This window comes from Ipomoea triloba, chromosome 1 (genome assembly GCF_003576645.1).
Source record: "Ipomoea triloba cultivar NCNSP0323 chromosome 1, ASM357664v1".
NCBI classification, from domain to species: Eukaryota; Viridiplantae; Streptophyta; class Magnoliopsida; order Solanales; family Convolvulaceae; genus Ipomoea; species Ipomoea triloba.
This window is the reverse complement of record NC_044916.1, coordinates 34,232,589-34,252,937: the sequence shown is the minus strand read 5'-3', so window position 1 is coordinate 34,252,937 and position 20,349 is coordinate 34,232,589. Positions and strand designations below refer to the sequence as shown.

At 36.1% G+C, this 20,349-nt stretch overlaps 2 protein-coding genes across 2 annotated transcripts; both read left to right on the top strand.

Moving 5' to 3' along the window:
* Positions 1-623: 623 nt before the first annotated feature.
* Positions 624-3,482, top strand: LOC116012878 (MDIS1-interacting receptor like kinase 2-like). The gene is made up of 2 exons (XM_031252553.1): positions 624-3,018; positions 3,112-3,482. The coding sequence occupies exons 1-2, from the start codon at positions 624-626 to the stop codon at positions 3,480-3,482; spliced, it is 2,766 nt and encodes a 921-aa protein (XP_031108413.1).
* A 5,061-nt stretch (positions 3,483-8,543) lies between these two features.
* LOC116012873 (MDIS1-interacting receptor like kinase 2-like) lies at positions 8,544-12,137 on the top strand. The gene is made up of 4 exons (XM_031252549.1): positions 8,544-8,847; positions 9,155-9,394; positions 9,662-11,311; positions 11,630-12,137. The coding sequence occupies exons 1-4, from the start codon at positions 8,544-8,546 to the stop codon at positions 11,998-12,000; spliced, it is 2,565 nt and encodes an 854-aa protein (XP_031108409.1). The 3' UTR covers positions 12,001-12,137.
* The last annotated feature ends 8,212 nt before the right edge of the window (positions 12,138-20,349 follow it).

Below are 20,349 nucleotides of genomic sequence, written 5' to 3'. Positions count from 1 at the left end.
TTATTATCCTGCTGAACAACGTATAATACTAACGCAAATTGAATACCAACTTGATACGACTTCGAGGCTGTATCGAAATATTATTTAGACTAAATCCCAGTTCCCAGAATCTATATATACCTTGGCCTCCTCGTTCCTTCTGCATTCACCCAGCTCAGTAAACACACTTTCTCCGATCCTCGTGTGTCACAATGAGAAAGCCTGCATATAAACTATTATTGTTGCTTACTATTAAACACCTCCTATCCCTTCATCTTTCTTCTTCTTCTTTTTCCCCTATTCCCAATACTACAAACACAAATACATTTTTGCCTGCAAACAATTTGCAAGTAGGAAATGAAGTAGGTGCTCTTTTAACTTGGAAATCCAGTCTTGATGGCAAAAGCCAAAAACTACTTTCATCATGGGTTGGTAGCAATTCATGCAAATGGATTGGACTTACTTGTAATAGAGATGGGAGTGTCATAAGTATGAATCTTTCTGGTTACGGTTTGAAAGGTACTCTTCAAGATTTGAATTTTTCATCCTTGTTCCATTTGCAAATTATTGATCTTTCTAAAAATTCTCTCAATGGTAGCATTTCTTTTATTAAAGATATGCTCCACTTTCAAAATTTAACAACTATGCGTCTCTATAGAAATTGGTTTTATGGTCCAATTCCTCATGAGATTGGATATTTAAATTCGCTAGTAGATTTGGAATTGGACTCGAACAACCTCACAGGTCAAATTCCTATTTCTATAGGGAACTTGCAAAATTTAACGATTCTACAACTTCACACGAATCATTTTTCTGGTCACATTCCTCAAGAAATTGGGTTATTGACGTCCCTTATTGATTTGGAATTGGACTCAAATAATCTCATTGGTCAAATCCCAACTTCAATAGGGAATTTGAAAATTTTAAGCAGGTTGTATCTCTATAAAAATGGACTCTCTGGTAGCGTTCCACAAGAAATTGGATTGTTAATGTCTCTTGTGTATTTAGATGTGTCAGGAAATCATCTCATTGGGCAAATTCCTACTACAATTGGAAACTTGTCAAATTTGAGTTTTTTAGACTTAAGTTCTAATCAATTCACTGGTCAAATTCCTACCTCTTTTGGAGGCTTGGAAAATTTAAAATCCATTCTTCTCCGTGAAAACAACAAACTTTCTGGTCATATCCCCGAAGAAATTGGATTGTTATCCTCCCTTGTCCAACTAGATATGTCCTCAAATAATTTGTCGGGCCAAGTACCTACTTCAATAAGAAACTTGACAAGATTGAATTGGTTTAATATATTTTTCAATCAATTCAGTGGCCACCTTCCATTAGAACTAAATAATGTTAGTGCAAATCTCATTCTTTTTCAAATAGGTGCTAATCATTTCTCAGGTCATTTACCAGAGAATTTATGCCTTGGCAAGTCACTTACCCATTTCTCAGTTGTATACAATAACTTTAGTGGAAAGATTCCCAAAGGCATAAAAAACTGCACAACCCTTCAAAGAGTTAGGCTTGAATATAACAAACTCTCTGGAGACATATCTGAAGATTTTGGAATTTATCCCAACCTAACTTACATTGATTTGAGTTCCAATAACTTCCATGGCCAGCTGTCTTCAAACTGGGGTCTTTGTTCAAACCTAGCAGCTTTGAAGATTTCTAGAAATAGAATTTCTGGGGAAATCCCACCTGAACTTGCAACTGCATCCCATCTTGAATTTCTTGATATCTCCTCCAATCAACTTGTTGGGAACATTCCAAAGAGTTTTAGTACTCTACATTCCTTGGGTGTTTTAAAGTTGGATGGCAACAAACTGTCTGGCAACATAACATTAGGAATTGGGGAACTGTCTTTGCTCACAGAATTGAACTTGGCTGCAAATAGGTTCATTGGTTTCATTCCAGAGGGTCTAAGAAGTTGTCAAAAGTTAACTATCTTGAATTTCAGTCAAAATATGTTTGATGGTAGGATTCCTTATGATATAGGAAGCTTGCAGTTCCTTCAAACTCTTGATCTCAGTCAAAACATGCTAACCGGCAAGCTACCACGACAGTTTGGAGGATTAATATCCTTACAAAGCCTCAATGTTTCACACAATAAGTTGTCAGGCTCCATCCCATCAAGCATGGCTCAATGCTTAGGTTTGGTTTCCATTGATGTATCCTATAATGAGTTGGAAGGAATGCTCCCAAACAACAAAGCATTTCAAAATGCTACATTTGAATCCTTAAGAAACAACAAAGGTTTGTGTGGCAACATTGCTGGTTTGAAGCCATGTTCTTCTGGATCTCCAGAAAAGAAGATAGATCAAGGTCACAAAACAACAAGTTTGGTCTTAATCATAGTGATACCGATTGGAGTTATTGGTGTTGTTGCGATGGTTGTTGTCATATGGTTGATTCCACTAAAAAGGTGCATCAAAGAAATGCCTAGGGCGTCAAGAGAAAATTTGTTCACAGTATTGAACTTTGATGGGAATATTGCATATGAAAGCATAGTTGAAGCAACAGACAACTTTGACTCAAGATACTGCATTGGAGTGGGAGGATCTGGAAGCGTATTTCGAGCTGAGTTATCCAATGGTGAGGTTTTTGCTGTAAAAAAGTTAAAACAAGGAGATGAGTCTCGAGACTTCAAAAGTTTTTCAAATGAGATTCGTACTTTAAGTGAGGTGAGGCATCGGAATGTGGTTAGGCTGTATGGTTTTTGCTCTCATGTGCGACATTCGTTCCTAGTGTATGAGTACTTAGAAGGTGGAAGCCTAGCGCAAGTATTGAGCCATGATGAAAAATCAAAAGAATTGGATTGGATTAAGAGGGTGAATGTTGTTAAAGCTTTGGCAAAAGCATTATCATACATGCACCATGGTTGTTTTCCTACTATTGCTCACCGAGACATATCTAGCAAGAATATTCTTTTTAACCATGAATATGAGGCTCATATATCTGATTTTGGCACGGCTAAACTCTTGAATTCAAATTCATCAAACTGGACTTCGTTTGCTGGAACATTTGGCTACGCTGCTCCAGGTATGTATTGTACTAATTGATCTTTTTAATTATTTAAACTACATACAGAGTTACAGACACAATTGTTTATGATTGTTTTGATTTTGTTTATAGAGTTTGCTTATACAATGGAAGTGAACGAAAAGTGTGATGTGTTCAGTTTTGGAGTGGTAGTTTTAGAAGTGATTATGGGACGACATCCAGGTGACATTGTAGCATCCATTTCATCGTCTTCATTATCTGAAAACCAAAACCTTGTTTTGAAGGAGGTGTTGGACCCTCGACCTTCAAGTCCTGGGAAACATGAAGCTGAAGAATTGGTGTTGATTGCAAAAATAGCATTTTCGTGTCTGAATTTCAATCCAAGATCTCGGCCAACTATGTTCCAAGTTTCTGCATTATTGTCCAAGAAAATGCAGCCTTCGGACTTGTTCATTCATATCACACTTTGCCAATTGTTTGGTCTTGAATTTCCCACTGTCTGAGTACAACATTAATCTTCATTTGCATATTATGTATCCTTTTGTTTGTATTCTTGGTTTTCTAAGAATAATAATGATCAATTTCTCATCTTCTTAATTTGTAATCATTGTTTTATCATTTGTCTACTCTTGTATGAAATCAAGAAGATTGCTTATATGGAGGGTACATATAAATAATAAACCCTCAAGCTGTTTTCATACTATATATATTGAGTACACATTCAAAGAATTAACCAACGCTATGAATAAGAATATAAGATAATATATCTTATGCATAGAAAATAATGTATCTTATGATAAAAAATAATGTACCATGTGCATGATTCACACAACTGTGTGGTTTAATTGCTACTTTAAAATGTTTGGGGCCTAATTGACTTTTTAGGTAAAGTTCGATGGCTTTTGACCTTTTTTTCCTTAAAAATTTAATTTTAAAAATTAGTGGACAAATTAAATTTAGGGAAAAGGTACAAATAGGTCATTGAACTATTTGGGGATAGCAATTAAGTCATCGAACTCCAATAAGCTCCAAATTCATCCATGAACCTGTAAAAAAAAAGAGCAATTAGCCTTTTTAACATGTTACTAGCAGGTTTTTGCTGATTGGGATGCCAAGTGGATTTTTTATTTTATATTTTTATTATTATTATTTTCCTACTAAGCATTTGACCCAAAAAAAAAACAAAAAAAAAAACAAAAAACAAAAAACTAAGGATTTGACCTTCAACTATAGCTTCTTTATTTAATTTTACGCTTTTTCTCTCTTTCGCGATTGTTTGTGGTATTTGTGATATTTTTGAATAAGAAAATTATGAACATGAAGGTAATAAGGATGATAAAGAAAATTTCGACAATATCACAAATACCACAAACAATTGCGAAAGAGAGAAAAAGCGTAAAATTAAATAAAGAAGCTATAGTTGAGGTTCAAATCCTTTATTTATTTATTTATTTTTTTGGGTCAAATGCTTAGTAGGAAAATAATAATAATAAAAATATAGAATATAAAATCCACGTGGCATTCCAATGGCATCCTAATCAGCAAAAACATGTTGGTAACCTGTTAAAAAGGTTAATGGCTCTTTTTCTACAGGTTCATGGACGAATTTGGAGCTTATTAGAGTTCGATAGCTTAATTGCTATCCCCAAATAATTCAATGGCCTATTTGTATCTTTTCCCTTAAATTTATGTCTCGAGGTAGTTGAAATGTTATTAAGATAGTAGATGGGCGGTCGTAGCACGCTGAAGTCTTAACCTTTGTTTGAAAATACGAAAATAATTCTTTTTTAAAAAATGTAATCATTATTGACATTTGATTAAATATTGGAAAAAAAAAAGGTTGAAACTTGAAAGTTAGAAAAAAAAAATTATTTGCATTTTTTAAAATATAGACAAAGGCCCTGTTTGGTAAATGGCTATTAGCTGATTGGGTTAGCTGTTTGGGTTAGAAGGTATGATTTGTTGATAACATTAGCTGATTGTAGAAAGTTAGTTGGTAAATTAGCTGTTAGCTAATAGTTGTTTGGTATAATTTCTTCTCAAAAAGCTAATTGAAAATGCTGCTTTGATTAGCCTTTTCAATTTTAGTATTTTGGAGTTACAAAATGCTTATTAACCAAACAACTAATAGTGGCCAAATAAACTAAAATTGGCTGATAAACTGATTATTTACCAAACAAGGCCAAAAATCTGCTGCAAAGTTATTTCTTATAAAATATTATTTATTTTTAACTATGATAATAATTATTATTTATATTAACATAAAATAATAAGTTAAAATATCTTTAGTATACCCTAAGTCCCTAACCTAGTCCTTAGACAACAATTATGCTAACCATAATTAGATCAACTCGAAACTATGATCTTTTTATTGAAATTAACAATGATATCATGAACCACAAGGTATTTGCCTTAAAAATTAAAATATATAATATTTATAGCTATTAATAATAATTATAATAAAAAGATGTAAATAAATAAATTATAACTTGTAACTTATTATAAAAAATACATAAATATAATAATTTTGAACTAAAGAAATTGAATAAAAAATTTATTCATTCTGACTCATTTTATCTGTCCTTCTTACTATTCATTGGTCAAGTCAATTCTTTCTTCTTCTTGTTTTTTGTTTATTTTCATTATTAATTTCTTATATTTTTTTTTTGATTTTTTGTGTGTTTAATAGTACTTTTTAACTTAGTTTCTAAATATATAAATTTTACATATTGATTTTAAACTTAATATTATGAAAAATTAAATTGTAAATAACTTCAATCAGACCTCGTTAACGGAACTCGATGCACAATATGAGATGGAAATAGTACTTTTTTATTGGTAGGTGGGCTGGTTCCGGACAATGCTTTCATTGTTTGGCTCATACTAGCTCGACTCATATTTAATTAGGAACTGATAAATGTAATAGTTTTTAACTAAAAGTTGAAGAACATACTTATTTTTTAAAGAGTTTTTGGTTTATGGGTTGGCCCAATATTTTATTCTTAGGTTAGGCCTAACCCAAATCATATTTTAATCAAACATTAATAAATGAAACTAAAAAAATTGAAAAAAAATATATTATTATTTCGGATGATTGGCCAAATTAGACCTATATTTTTATTATTTGTCCAAGTTCAGCTAGACCCATATTTTAACTGGATTAGATAATCTACTTTATAACTCCTAAATACGTTCTCACATATATTCCAAGACACATTCAACTTTTTTAATTCCTAAATTTTAGGGAGTTTATTCCTCGCTCTTCAGATCATGTGGATCTCACTCTTCGTCTTTTCTATCATACCTATAAGAAATACAGTTGTATCACTTCTCTGTGGTATTCTTTATAACTGAGCCTTTGTATTTTGCAATTAATCTTTTGTTCAACCCGATGGTGTTCAAGCTCTTTATATGACCAATTATATTGGAATGGTATGGTCATGCGTTTTTTTTTTTTTTTTCCAGTTGATATAATAATATAATAATAATGTAATAGAAATATCAAAGTCAAAGAAAGTAATAGACATACAGCTATGCAATAAATCTAACAAACCTAAAATGATACATTGAGATGCTACTAGCTAATCATTCCGGTTTTGTGGGCGTAGTGGCCAGCAATTAGTCAAAGAAACTAATAAAATTTACTTTATTATTATATCCTGTAATGGTGAAAGCCTTGTGGTTTAATTGCACTCAGTTGCACTCTTATGAACAGATACTGCATTGTAATAGAGTTAATAGTACTCAAAAGAAAAAAAAATCCTCTAATGAGAAAATGTCATTTTTAGTCCCTCAACTATAATATATGCATGAAGTTAATATATGTATCAAATTTGGTCCTTGACTATTAAAATTTTTCAATTAGTTGCATGACTATTCAATTTGTATCACATTTGGTCTTTGACTATTAACATTTTCAAATTAGGTGCATGACTATTCAATCTGTATCACATACATTTGGTCCTGCCGTTAAAATTTTTTGGACCAAATTTATGGCGAAATCACTGAAGACTGGCTAGTTTATTTAATTTTTATTTTAAAAATTACGTAATAAATTTTTAAATTAACCTTTAAAAAAATAAGATAAAAAATAAAAAACGTTTGCCAAACCACCCTCCTCAGCTCCTCCTTCATCTTCGTAAAAAAATATTTGAGTAGGAATTGAATTAAAATTCCATGAAAAATAAATTACTTGAAAAATTAATTACATTGTTTGGTTGGTATCAATTCCATGAAAAATAAATTACCGGACAAATTAATTACATTGTTTGGTTGGTGAAAAAGAAATTACTAAAAATTTTGATTTCATTGTTTGGTTGGATTTTGAATTGTAAGGAATAATAATGAGTATAAAGACAAATAATATAGCCCTACACAATAATAATAATATTATAATAAAAAAGTATAGTGAAGACAAAATTATCATACTAGGATGAGCTAAGAAAACATTTCCCTTATATTTTTTTTAGTGCTACTGACTCTGTTACAATGTAGTATCTGTTCATACTACTTTATCAACCTACTAAAGCACAAAGAGTCAACAGTTGCCTCCACTGAGACTCGAACCCACTCCCATCATCCATCATCCATGTGAGAGTGTTTTTCGGGACACCGGGTGCCACGTACTAGACCACAAGGTCTTTGGCCATCATAACAGATTATTGATTCACGACTTTCATTCCATTCCTAGCATGAGATGGTGATAGCCAATCAGCCGCTAACTTCTTTTTTTTTTTTCCTTAATTATTGTTACCATTTTATTTATTTAAATTTCTCCACGTAGATCTAAAAGGGAATAAAAATAAAAAAGTGACAGATTATACTTAATTATTATAAAAATAATTTTTCAAATTAAAATTTTCAACTCAAAACTAAGACATTCTTTATGAAAAGTAACAATGATATCATCAATACACAAGGTATTTAACTTATAAATTAAAATATAAAACAATAATAGTTATTACTCCGTAATAATCATTATAATAACTTGTAACTCATATTATAATAAAAATAACTACATTTTTTTTTTTTTTGGAAAATGTTGAAAACCGGAGAACATGTTTTGGGTGGGTGGTGCGAACTCATGAAGGGTTGCCATTAAGTGTGTGGAAGGTTTGTTTACTGTGAGCACGGGAAGCGCTAAGTTGAATAAAGAGGAAAGGTTGGTGAAGGATAACACTTGAGATTGATGCCCAGGTTGTCACCATAGTGTACATCATAGTTCAAATAATAATTTGCCCAGTAAATCTGACAAACATAATATCATACATTGGGATGCTGCTAGCTAATCATTCCGATAATATGGGCGTAGTGGCCGACAATTAGTCAATGAAAGTATTTAGCCAACTGAAATTTACTTTATTATTATATCATTTAGATCTCTGTTTTTTTTTAAACTTATTAAAAAAATATTATCTAGACTAATATTTTTTGTCAAATATTTTACTTAAATAAAATATTATGCAATATGTATTCATCCCCGACTACAGATTATCTATTTATATATCTTGGCTTCCTTGTTCCTTCTGCATGCACCTAGTAAACACACTTACTCGTGTATCACAATGAGAATGCTTGCATATAAACTATTATTGCTGCTTACTATTGAACACCTCCTATCCCTTCATCTTTCTTCTTCTTCTTCCCCTATTCCCAATACTACAAACACAAATCCATTTTTGCCTGCAAATAATTTGCAAGTAAGAAATGAAGTAGGTGCTCTTTTAACTTGGAAGTCCAGTCTTGATAGCAAAAGCCAAAAAGTGCTTTCATCGTGGGTTGGTAATAATTCATGCAAATGGATTGGAGTTACTTGTAATAGAGATGGGAGTGTTACAAGTATGAATCTTTCTGGTTACGGTTTAAAAGGTACTCTTCAAGATTTGAATTTTTCGTCCTTGTACATTCCATTTGCAAATTATTGATCTTTTTAAAAATTCTCTCAATGGTAGCATTTCTTTCATTAAAGATATGCTCCACTTTCATAATCTAACAACTATTCATCTCTATAGAAATTGGTTTTCTAGTCCAATTTCTCATGAGATTGGATAATTAAATTCGCTAGCTAGTAAATTTGGAATTGAACTCGAACAACCTAGCGGGTGAAATTCCTATTTCAATAGCGAACTTGCAAAATTTAATGATACTAATAAACTCCATACAAATTAACTTTCAGGTCGCATTCCTCAAGAAATTGGTTTATTGACGTCCCTTATTAGTTTGGATATGAGTTCTAATAATCTCATTGGTCAAATCCCTACTTCAATTGGAAATTTGAAAAATTTAAAGATGTTGGATCTCAATAAAAATGGGCTCTCTGGTAGCATTCCTGCTACCATTGGAAATTTGTCGAATTTGAGGTATTTGTCCTTATTTTCTAATAACCTAACTGGTCAAATTCCTATCTCTTTAGGAGGTCTGACAAATTTAGAAACCATTTTTCTCTATTATAATAAACTTGTTGGTCATATTCCCGAAGAAATTGGATTGTTATCCTCCCTTGTCGATTTAGATTTGTCCGTAAATTATTTGTTTGGCCAAATACCCACTTCGATCAAAAACTTGACAAGATTAAACTGGTTTACTATATTTTTCAATCAACTTAGTGGTCGCCTTCCTTCCGAACTAAATAATATTAGTGCAAAACTCATTCTTTTTCAAATAGGTGCTAATCATTTCTCAGGTCCTTTACCAGAGAATTTATGCCTTGGGAAGTCACTAACATATTTCTCAGTAGTGTACAACAACTTTAGTGGAAACATTCCCAAAGGCATAAAAAACTGCACAACCCTTCACAGAGTTAGGCTTGAATATAACAAACTCTCCGGAGACATATCCGAAGATTTTGGAATATATCCAAACCTAAATTACATTGATTTGAGTTCGAATAACTTCCATGGCCAACTATCTTCAAACTGGGGTCTTTGTTCAGAGCTCGTAGCTTTGAAGATTTCTAGAAATAGAATTTCTGGGAAAATCCCACCTGAACTTGCAAATGCATCCCATCTAGAATTTCTTGATCTCTCCTCCAATCGACTTGTTGGTAACATTCCAAAGAGTTTTAGTACTCTACATTCCTTGGGTGTTTTAAAGTTGGATGGCAACAACTTGTCCGGCAACATAACATTAGGAATTGGGGAACTGTCTTTGCTCACAGAATTGAACTTGGCTGCAAATAGGTTTATTGGTTTCATTCCAGAGGGCTTAAGAAGTTGCCAAAAGTTAACTATCTTGAATTTCAGTCAAAATATGTTTGATGGTAGGATTCCTTATGATATAGGAAGCTTGCAGTTCCTACAAACTCTAGATCTCAGTCAAAACATGCTAACCGGCAAGCTACCACAACAGTTTGGAGGATTAATATCCTTACAAAGCCTGAATGTTTCACACAATAAGTTGTCAGGCTCCATCCCATCAAGCATGGCTCAATGCTTAGGTTTGGTTTCCATTGATGTATCCTATAATGAGTTGGAAGGAACGCTCCCAGACAACAAAGCATTTGAAAATGCTACATTTGAATCCTTAAGAAACAACAAAGGTTTGTGTGGCAACATTGCTGGTTTGAAGCCATGTTCTTCTGGATCTCCTGAAAAGAAGACAGATCAAGGTCACAAAACAACAACTTTGGTCTTAATCATAGTGATACCGATTGGAGTTGTTGGTGTTGTTGGGATGGTTGTTGTCATATGGTTGATTCCACTAAGAAGGTGCATCAAAGAAATGCCAAGGGCATCCAGAGAAAATTTGTTCACAATATTGAACTTTGATGGGAATATTGCATATGAAAGCATAGTAGAAGCAACAGACAACTTTGATTCAAGATACTGCATTGGAGTGGGAGGATCGGGAAGTGTATTTCGAGCTGAGTTATCCAATGGTGAGGTTTTTGCTGTAAAAAAGTTAAATGAATCCATACAAGGAGATGAGTCTCGGGACTTCAAAAGTTTTTCAAATGAGATTCGTACTTTAAGTGAGGTGAGGCATCGGAATGTTGTTAGGTTGTATGGTTTTTGCTCTCATGTGCGACATTCGTTCCTAGTTTATGAGTACCTAAAAGGTGGAAGCCTAGCGCAAGTATTGAGCCATGATGAAAAATCAATAGAATTGGATTGGATTAAGCGGGTGAATGTTGTTAAAGCTGTGGCGAAAACATTATCATACATGCACCATGGTAGTTTCCCTACCATTGTTCACCGAGACATATCCAGCAAGAATATTCTTTTTGACCATGAATATGAGGCTCATATATCTGATTTTGGCACGGCTAGACTCTTGAATTCCAATTCATCGAATTGGACTTCGTTTGCTGGAACATTTGGCTATACTGCTCCAGGTATTTATTATACTAATCTTTTTAGTTATTTGAGTGCCGAGGGAAACCTGCAGCCACTACCCAAGAGTACAGTGTGCATTGGGTAAACTCTGCCTTGCGACTCTAGTCGTTGTCATGCCACATAGAGGTAGAGCCAACCTAGATTGTAAATAATTGATCGACTCAAATCAATAAGGCCAATATATAGGCCAATCCCTCGAGGAGTCAAACTTATAACATTTTAGTTATCAAGTAAAAAATCTGATGAACTTAACTGGGGTTTCTCTAATGTTATTAAAGACCTTTTTTTTTTTATTCCTGTTTTGATTTTATTTGTAGAGTTTGCTTACACAATGGAGGTGAATGAAAAGTGTGATGTGTTCAGTTTTGGAGTGATAGCTTTAGAAGTGATTATGGGACGACATCCAGGTGACCTTGTTGCATCCATTTCATCATCTTCGTTGTCTGAAACCCAAAACCTTGTTTTGAAAGAGGTGTTGGACCCTCGACCTTCAAGTCCTGGGAAGCATGAAGCGGAAGAATTGGTGTTGATTGCAAAGATAGCATTTTCATGTCTGAATTTCAATCCAGGATCTCGACCAACCATGTTCCAAGTTTCTGCATTGCTGTCCAAGAAAATGCAGCCTTCGGACTTGTTCCCTTATATCACGCTTTGCCAATTGTTTGGTCTTGAATTTCCCACTCACTGAGTACAACATTAATCTTAATTTGCATACTATGTCTGTGTGTGTGTATATATAATCAAGAAAATTGCTAAGTACTATGAAATGGAAAGATGTTTTCTATTTGTTCGTCAAATTTATTGAAGGTGAATGTTCCAGTTGCATAAGTTGTGTTCTACCCTATTATATATCAAAAAAAACATATATTGTTGCTTTTCCATTTCCTATCGCACAAATAAGTACAAGTAGTTAACTAGGGTATTATTATATTTGTGTCCATAAATAAATTTTAAACCAACAAAACACATAAAACTACTTTCATAGATTGTAAAGTCAAAATATAATTTAAATTTTTTTATAAAAAAAATTGACAGATTATTCTACATTATTAACCATATTTGTAAATACAATAATAATAATAATAATAATAATAATAATAATAATAATAATAATAATAATAATAATAATAATAATAATAATAATAACCTTTTAAAAATACTAAAAGTGAAACAAATAAAAAATTCACAACAAAAAAATCAAATTTAAAATAAACTCTAAAATAAAACTAGGCCTCATAATTAGTCTTCAAAGTCAATTACACATTGAGTTCGGCCCCCAAAATATCTGTGCACTTGTTTTCAAGAATTGTATTATCTGGAAATTAATTTATATAAGTGGACAATTCTAATAACAGCTATTGTCAAGACTCAAGAGGGGTCATCAATCATATAATTGTATTATGTGAAAATTTTGGACAATAATTTTGTGGACAATTCTAATAGCGTCAATCATAGAATTGTATTGTGTGAAAAAGTTGTACAATAATTGTGTAGACAATTCTAATAGTAGCTATTGTTAAGAGGAGTCATCAATCATAGAATTGTATTATGTGAATTTTTTGTGGACAGTTTTAATCGCAGTTGACAGAGTAATCAGGCTAGCAGCACCTGACCCGGAACCACTGGCAAGACCCAGAGGCAAGGCAATGGACGTTCAACCAACCATTCAACACCTCACTCCTCAGCATCAATGCGCAACGGTCCAACTCCTCAGCATTGATGACCAACGTTCAGCTCCTCAGCATTGACAGCATTGATGACCAACGTTCAGCAGCCTTAATGCTCCATTACTGAGCTGAACAAAATAAAAGGCTCACAAAAAACACTTGTAGGGACGACGCTTGAAGTTAGACAAAACAACACTCAACTCATTTTGTACACTGAGCACTGCACTCAATACTGTATTCAAATACTTGATAACACTCAATAATACTCAAATACATACCGGTAACCCATTATTACTGTCATTGGTGCTTTCATTGAGAGCCGAGATCGTATCTCAGGCAAACTTCACACATCACAAACACCTCTATGGCGTCACCTTCTTCAAGCAGTGTCCTGCTCATCAAGTGGCGTTCGCCTCCTGCTTATCAAGCCACACTTTTCACAAATCACAAAACACCCAGCTCATCTCATCACTGTCGATGGTGCAATCCGGATCCAGCCCCGCTCTGATGGTTCTCATCGAGTGAACAATGGTCATCCTGGATCCAGCAGCTCCCAAGGTTCTTATCGAGTGAACAATGGTCATCCCGGATCCAGCAGCTCTCATGGTTCTCATCGAGTGAATGGTGGTCACCCCTCGGGTGATCTTCGTGGGCAACTCAATGGTCACCCCTCAGGTGATCTTCGTAAACAACTCAACAGTAACCACGTGGGAGATCGCCGCAATGGTGATCTCCGTAGCCAACTCAACAACAACCACGGGCACTTCTTCCTCAAGTGCATCCGCCTCCTTCACTTGTGCGTTCACCTCTTGTAAGCAGTGGCGTTACCCAGTGAACGCTGCTCCTATCCAAGTAGTGGACTTACAAGCAGTGGCGTTACCGAGTGAACGCGGCTCCCATCCAAGCCGTGGACTTCCTCAAGCGGTGAGTGGCGTCACCTCATCAAGTAGCGTTGCTCCTCAAGCAGCGTCAACTCATCAAGTGACGCTGCTCCTCAAGCGGGCGTCACCTCATCAAGTGGCGCTGCTCCTCACGCAGCGTCACCTCATCAAGTGGTGTTACCTCCTCAAGTGGTGTCACCTCCATGAGCAGTGTCACCACCTCGAACAGCGTCACCACCTCGAGCAGCGTCACCTGCTCGAGCGGCGTCACCACCTCGAGCAGAGTCACCACCTCGAGCAGCATCACCTCTTCGAGCGGTGAGTGGTGTCACCTCCTCGAGCAATTTCACCAAGCCGTGGACTTCCTCAAGCGGTGAGTGGCGTCACCTCATCAAGTAGCGTTGCTCCTCAAGCAGCGTCAACTCATTAAGTGACGCAGCTCCTCAAGCGGGCGTCACCTCATCAAGTGGCGCTGCTCCTCAAGCAGCGTCACCTCATCAAACGGGCGAGGTCACCACCTCAATCACATTAAGCGTTACCTCCTCGAGCAACGTCAACATCTTAAGCGGGTGTCACCTCATCAAGTGGCGCTGCTCCTCAAGCAGCGTCACCTCATCAAGCGGGTGTCACCTCATCAAGCGGGTGTCACCTCATCAAGCTGGTGTCACCTCATCAAGCTGGTGTCAACTCATCAAGCGGGTGTCACCTCATCAAGCTGGTGCGTCACCTCATCAAGCGGGTGTCACCTCATCAAACTGGTGTCACCTCATCAAGTGGCGCTGCTCCTCACGCAGCGTCACCTCACCAAGCTGGTGTCACCGCATCAAGTGGCGCTGCTCCTCAAGCAGCGTCACCTCATCAAGCGGGTGTCACCTCATCAAACTGGTGTCACCTCATCAAGTGGCGCTGCTCCTCACGCAGCGTCACCTCACCAAGCTGGTGTCACCGCATCAAGTGGCGCTGCTCCTCAAGCAGCGTCACCTCATCAAGCGGGTGTCACCTCATCAAGCTGTTGCGTCACCTCATCATGCGGGTGTCATCTCATCAAACTGGTGTCACCTCATCAAGTGGCGCTGCTCCTCCTCATCAAACTGGTGTCACCTCATCAAGTGGCGCTGCTCCTCACGCAGCGTCACCTCATCAAGTGGTATCACCTACTCAAGTGGCGTCACCTCCACGAGCAGTGCCACCACCTCGAGCAGCATCACCACCTCGAACAGCGTCACCACCTCGAGCAGCGTCACCTGCTCGAGCAGAGTCACCACCTCAAGCAGCGTCACCTCATCAAGTGGCGCTGCTCCTCAAGTGCGTTTGCTTCCTCCTCAAGTGCTTTTGCTTCCTCCACTTGTGCATCCGCCTCCTGCACTTGTGCACTCGCATCCTCTACTGGTGCATCCGTCTCCTCAAGTGCGTCTATCGCCTCCACTTGTACATCTGCCTCCTTCACTTGTGCGTTCACCTCCATAAGCAAAAGGACTCAGTAGTTGGTCATGGTCTGCCCTGATCAATTTGGTTAAAAAACAAAATAATAATAAAAAATCTAAGCTCTAATCCCTTAGGGCCGGCACGAGATCCGATCTCGCTAGCTACCTAACGGGAGAGTGTTTTTCTAAGCCCAGCCAAGGACTTGGATTCAAAAAACACCACACTCTAATCCCTTAAGGCCAGCACGAGATCTGATCTCGCTAGCTACCTGACGGGAGAGCTGACCTCGGAGGGTGTTTTCTGGGTAAAGCTTAAGGCTTTGCTACGAAAACACCACACTCTAGTCCCTTAGGGCCGGCACGAGATCCGATCTCGCTAGCTACCTGACGGGAGAGCTGACCTCGGAGGGTGTTTTCTGGGTAAAGCTTAAGGCTTTGCTACGAAAACACCACACTCTAGTCCCTTAGGGCCGGCACGAGATCCGATCTCGCTAGCTACCTGACGGGAGAGATGACCTTTGACCGAACCTACGAATGGTCGAAGTGAACTCACGCAAGAGCCCTGAGCAAAAAAAAAAAAAAATCAACGGTGTGACCTCGGCCCAGCGCCGAGGTCACACCGCGGCGTGACCTCGGCCCCGTGCCGAAGTCACAGCTATGTGACCCCTCCACGGTGCCGAGGTGAGGATGCAACGAAAAAAAATACAAACAAAAACAATTTTTAGGCTGGTCATTACTCCCAAACCACCTCAACCACTCTCGTTGGCTAGGGAGTGGGGGGACTGGTGACAGAGTAATCAGGCTAGCAGCACCCGACCCGGAACCACTGGCAGGACCCAGAGGCAAGGCAACGGACGTTCAACCAACCGTTCAACACCTCACTCCTCAGCATCAATGCGCAACGGTCCAACTCCTCAGCATTGATGGCCAACGTTCAGCTCCTCAGCATTGACAGCATTGATGACCAACGTTCAGCAGCCTTAATGCTCCATTACTGAGCTGAACAAAATAAAAGGCTCACAAAAAACACTTGTAGGGACGACGCTCGAAGTTAGACAAAACAACACTCAACGCATTTTGTACACTGAGCACTGCACTCAATACTGTATTCAAATACTTGATAACACTCAATAATACTCAAATACATANCTTGGATTCAAAAAACACCACACTCTAATCCCTTAAGGCCAGCACGAGATCTGATCTCGCTAGCTACCTGACGGGAGAGCTGACCTCGGAGGGTGTTTTCTGGGTAAAGCTTAAGGCTTTGCTACGAAAACACCACACTCTAGTCCCTTAGGGCCGGCACGAGATCCGATCTCGCTAGCTACCTGACGGGAGAGATGACCTTTGACCGAACCTACGAATGGTCGAAGTGAACTCACGCAAGAGCCCTGAGCAAAAAAAAAAAAAAATCAACGGTGTGACCTCGGCCCAGCGCCGAGGTCACACCGCGGCGTGACCTCGGCCCCGTGCCGAAGTCACAGCTATGTGACCCCTCCACGGTGCCGAGGTGAGGATGCAACGAAAAAAAATACAAACAAAAACAATTTTTAGGCTGGTCATTACTCCCAAACCACCTCAACCACTCTCGTTGGCTAGGGAGTGGGGGGACTGGTGACAGAGTAATCAGGCTAGCAGCACCCGACCCGGAACCACTGGCAGGACCCAGAGGCAAGGCAACGGACGTTCAACCAACCGTTCAACACCTCACTCCTCAGCATCAATGCGCAACGGTCCAACTCCTCAGCATTGATGACCAACGTTCAGCTCCTCAGCATTGACCCTCAGCATTGATGACCAACGTTCAGCTCCTCAGCATTGACAGCATTGATGACCAACGTTCAGCAGCCTTAATGCTCCATTACTGAGCTGAACAAAATAAAAGGCTCACAAAAAACACTTGTAGGGACGACGCTCGAAGTTAGACAAAACAACACTCAACGCATTTTGTACACTGAGCACTGCACTCAATACTGTATTCAAATACTTGATAACACTCAATAATACTCAAATACATACCGGTAACCCATTATTACTGTCAGCAGTTATTATCAAACTAAGTTCTCGATCCATGCATATTTCCATTCAAATATTCATTTTATTTCTTGCCCCTAAACAAATGCATCATATCAATATTTAACTTATTAAATCACTTTTTAATGGATTTATAGATAATTAACTTCACTCAAATTTTGAAAATTAATTTTTTTTTTAAAATGAAAATAATAATAATAATAATAATAATAATAATAATAATAATAATAATAATAGGAGAATAAAAACATTTATTGCTCCAAAGAGTGGACGTTGAAGTCTTGTCGTAAATGAGATAGATTTAAAATTTTGCATTGGTAGCTCAACTGATCACAGAGGTAAAAATTTGTCACAAGAGATCAAGTATCAAGTCTCAACTTCTCAAAATGAGGGGTAATCCTTGTGCGTATTGAGCAAAAATTTAGCCTCTATTTTAGTCAATTAATTATACCATTTTACTTGTCTATCTTGATTGATGAGGAATCTGATAAGCAAAAATGACAAGCATGATATTTCTTAGGATTGAAGATGACCGAATTGTAAGTTTAATGTATTAGTTTATTATATTTTTTCCTTTTGTTGTATGTAAATTATTATTTTTGATATCTCACTGATGAGTTCATACCTTTATAAATTATTATTTTTGATATCTCACTCATGTATTAGTTTATTATATTTTTTCCTTTTGTTGTATGTAAATAACATACAAGCTTATTAGTAAGGAAATAATAATAATAATAATAATAATAATAATAATAATAATAATAATAATAATAATAATAATAATAATAATACATTTTATGATAAAAATAATAGAAAATTAAAAGAACATTAGCAAACTAAATTAGAGAGCCAATAATCCCAATATGCAAAATTAACGTATATTTTCAATCCTAAGTAATCTTTTAATTATTATTTTTGTTTCTCATATTTCTCCTCAACCAAGACAGACAAGTATATATTTAGCAACAATCTTGTGGTAAAAGTAACGTATATATGAAGATTCATGGAGGAAATTTAGAAAAACTTTGTAAAATGACCAATATATCCTTTAATAATTTGGAAATTCAAAATAAATTGTTAATATTAACAAAATTTATAAGTAATGGATTCAAACTACCACTTTCAACATAATTAAAGGGGAAATTTCGTATAGCATAATAATTCATAAATTCAGTCTACAATTTAAGTATAACTAATGGATTAAAACCGTCATTCTGCCCAAAAAAAATACAAAAACAAAACAACAAATTATCATCTAATCGGTTAATCATGAATTGATCAATTTCACTATACACTATACTTATTAATCAAATATGAATAATATATTACTACATCGAGTTAATCCTTTATGAAATAATTAACAAGAATTGCAAATACATAAAAACAAAATAATAACTTAGATTTAGAATCAAAGTCTAGTCTCTTATGTAAAGTTCACGTCGGGTTTAATTGGTCCACTAAACTTTTCATACAATTGTTTTCAAGAATTGTATTATTATGTAGAAATTTGTATAACAATTTTGTTAAGATTCGAGGCGTTATTATCAAGGCTGGGCCCCTCAATGTAATCCTAAAGGCGACCTTCGATATCTTCATGCATGAAAGCAATTGTGAAGTAAAATTAATCTCAAAGGCTGGCCAATGGGTTTTCTTTCTTCTTTTATTTATTTTTTTTTTTTTAGTAAATAGATAGGTAACTTTATTGCTACCACAAAGAAGAAAATGAAGATGGATGGGAACAAAGGCCAGTGACTCGTGGTAGGACTTTTATTTTTTGATAGGAGAGTAGAACCAAAACTATGACTGTAACTTTCGAATCTTGACTTGGTAGTGCCAGAATATATACGTAATTGTAGGGCTGGGTTGATCTACTTTTATACTTGTCTTCTTTTCCAATAAATATGATAATGAAAACTCCCCAAATTGACTTGGTCAAAGTGATTACCCATTATACCAATTTTAATCTTAGTTTGATCACAAATTTTACCTTTGTGACCAGTTCAGCTACTCATATAAACGGTCTCTCATTTACTAATCTTTTGGAATGCATGTTTTTTTTTACTTTTCAAGACCGTGTTACATTTTAATTCAACTTTATTTATAAAAAAAATTGCATGCGTACTTGATTTACATGCACACCAAATTAAATTTATAAATAAAAGAATATATTAAGATTTTATATTGGGTCTCTCGTATGAAAAAATCAATCTAGCCAACACTTTGCCCTTTAATTTGGCCGAACCAGTACGAACAGGGATTAGTCTAAGTGGTCGAACTATGTCATGAGTTATCACGGATAGAATTCATTTATTTATTATTTTTTTGCCATAGAAATGGAGAAGAAAGAAATTTAATGAAAATATCAAACTCAAATAATTGAAAGGAAAATATTACATGGACTTCTTCTTTTTTTTTTTTGTTTAGTACTGCTGACTCTATTACATTGTAGTATTTGTTACATGGACTCTTATTTATTACTCTCAACTTTTATTTTTTCTCACAAATTTTTGTTGCAGACACTTTTTTTGAAACCTACATGATAAAAATATTTTATCCTTGTTTACGATATTATGAAGAGTAAAAGTGAAGGAATAAAATTTAAGAGTATATATAGCAGAATTGGAATTGAAAGCAATAGGTGTTGAGCTATATAACAAAGTAAATAATATCACTAGTCTAATCTAAGATTATTGACAAGAAGACTTGTGCCGTTGTGAGTAGGCGGCTACTACCCACTGGCGAACTAGGCACCAAGTAAATATAAAATTACTGATGAGTACACCATCCTATCATAGAAGAAGAAAAGTATATAACAATCCCAACTATTTCACTCACAAATTAAACATTGCACCTATATATACCCCACCTTCATTCTATGCATGTAATACAATATATACCACCTCAGCTCCCTCCTATCTCTTCATCAGCATCACAAATACAATGTCTCCTCCTGCATACAAACTATTCCTTACTATTATACGCCTCCTTTCTCTCCTTTCCACCACAACCGCCCTTCCTATTTCTT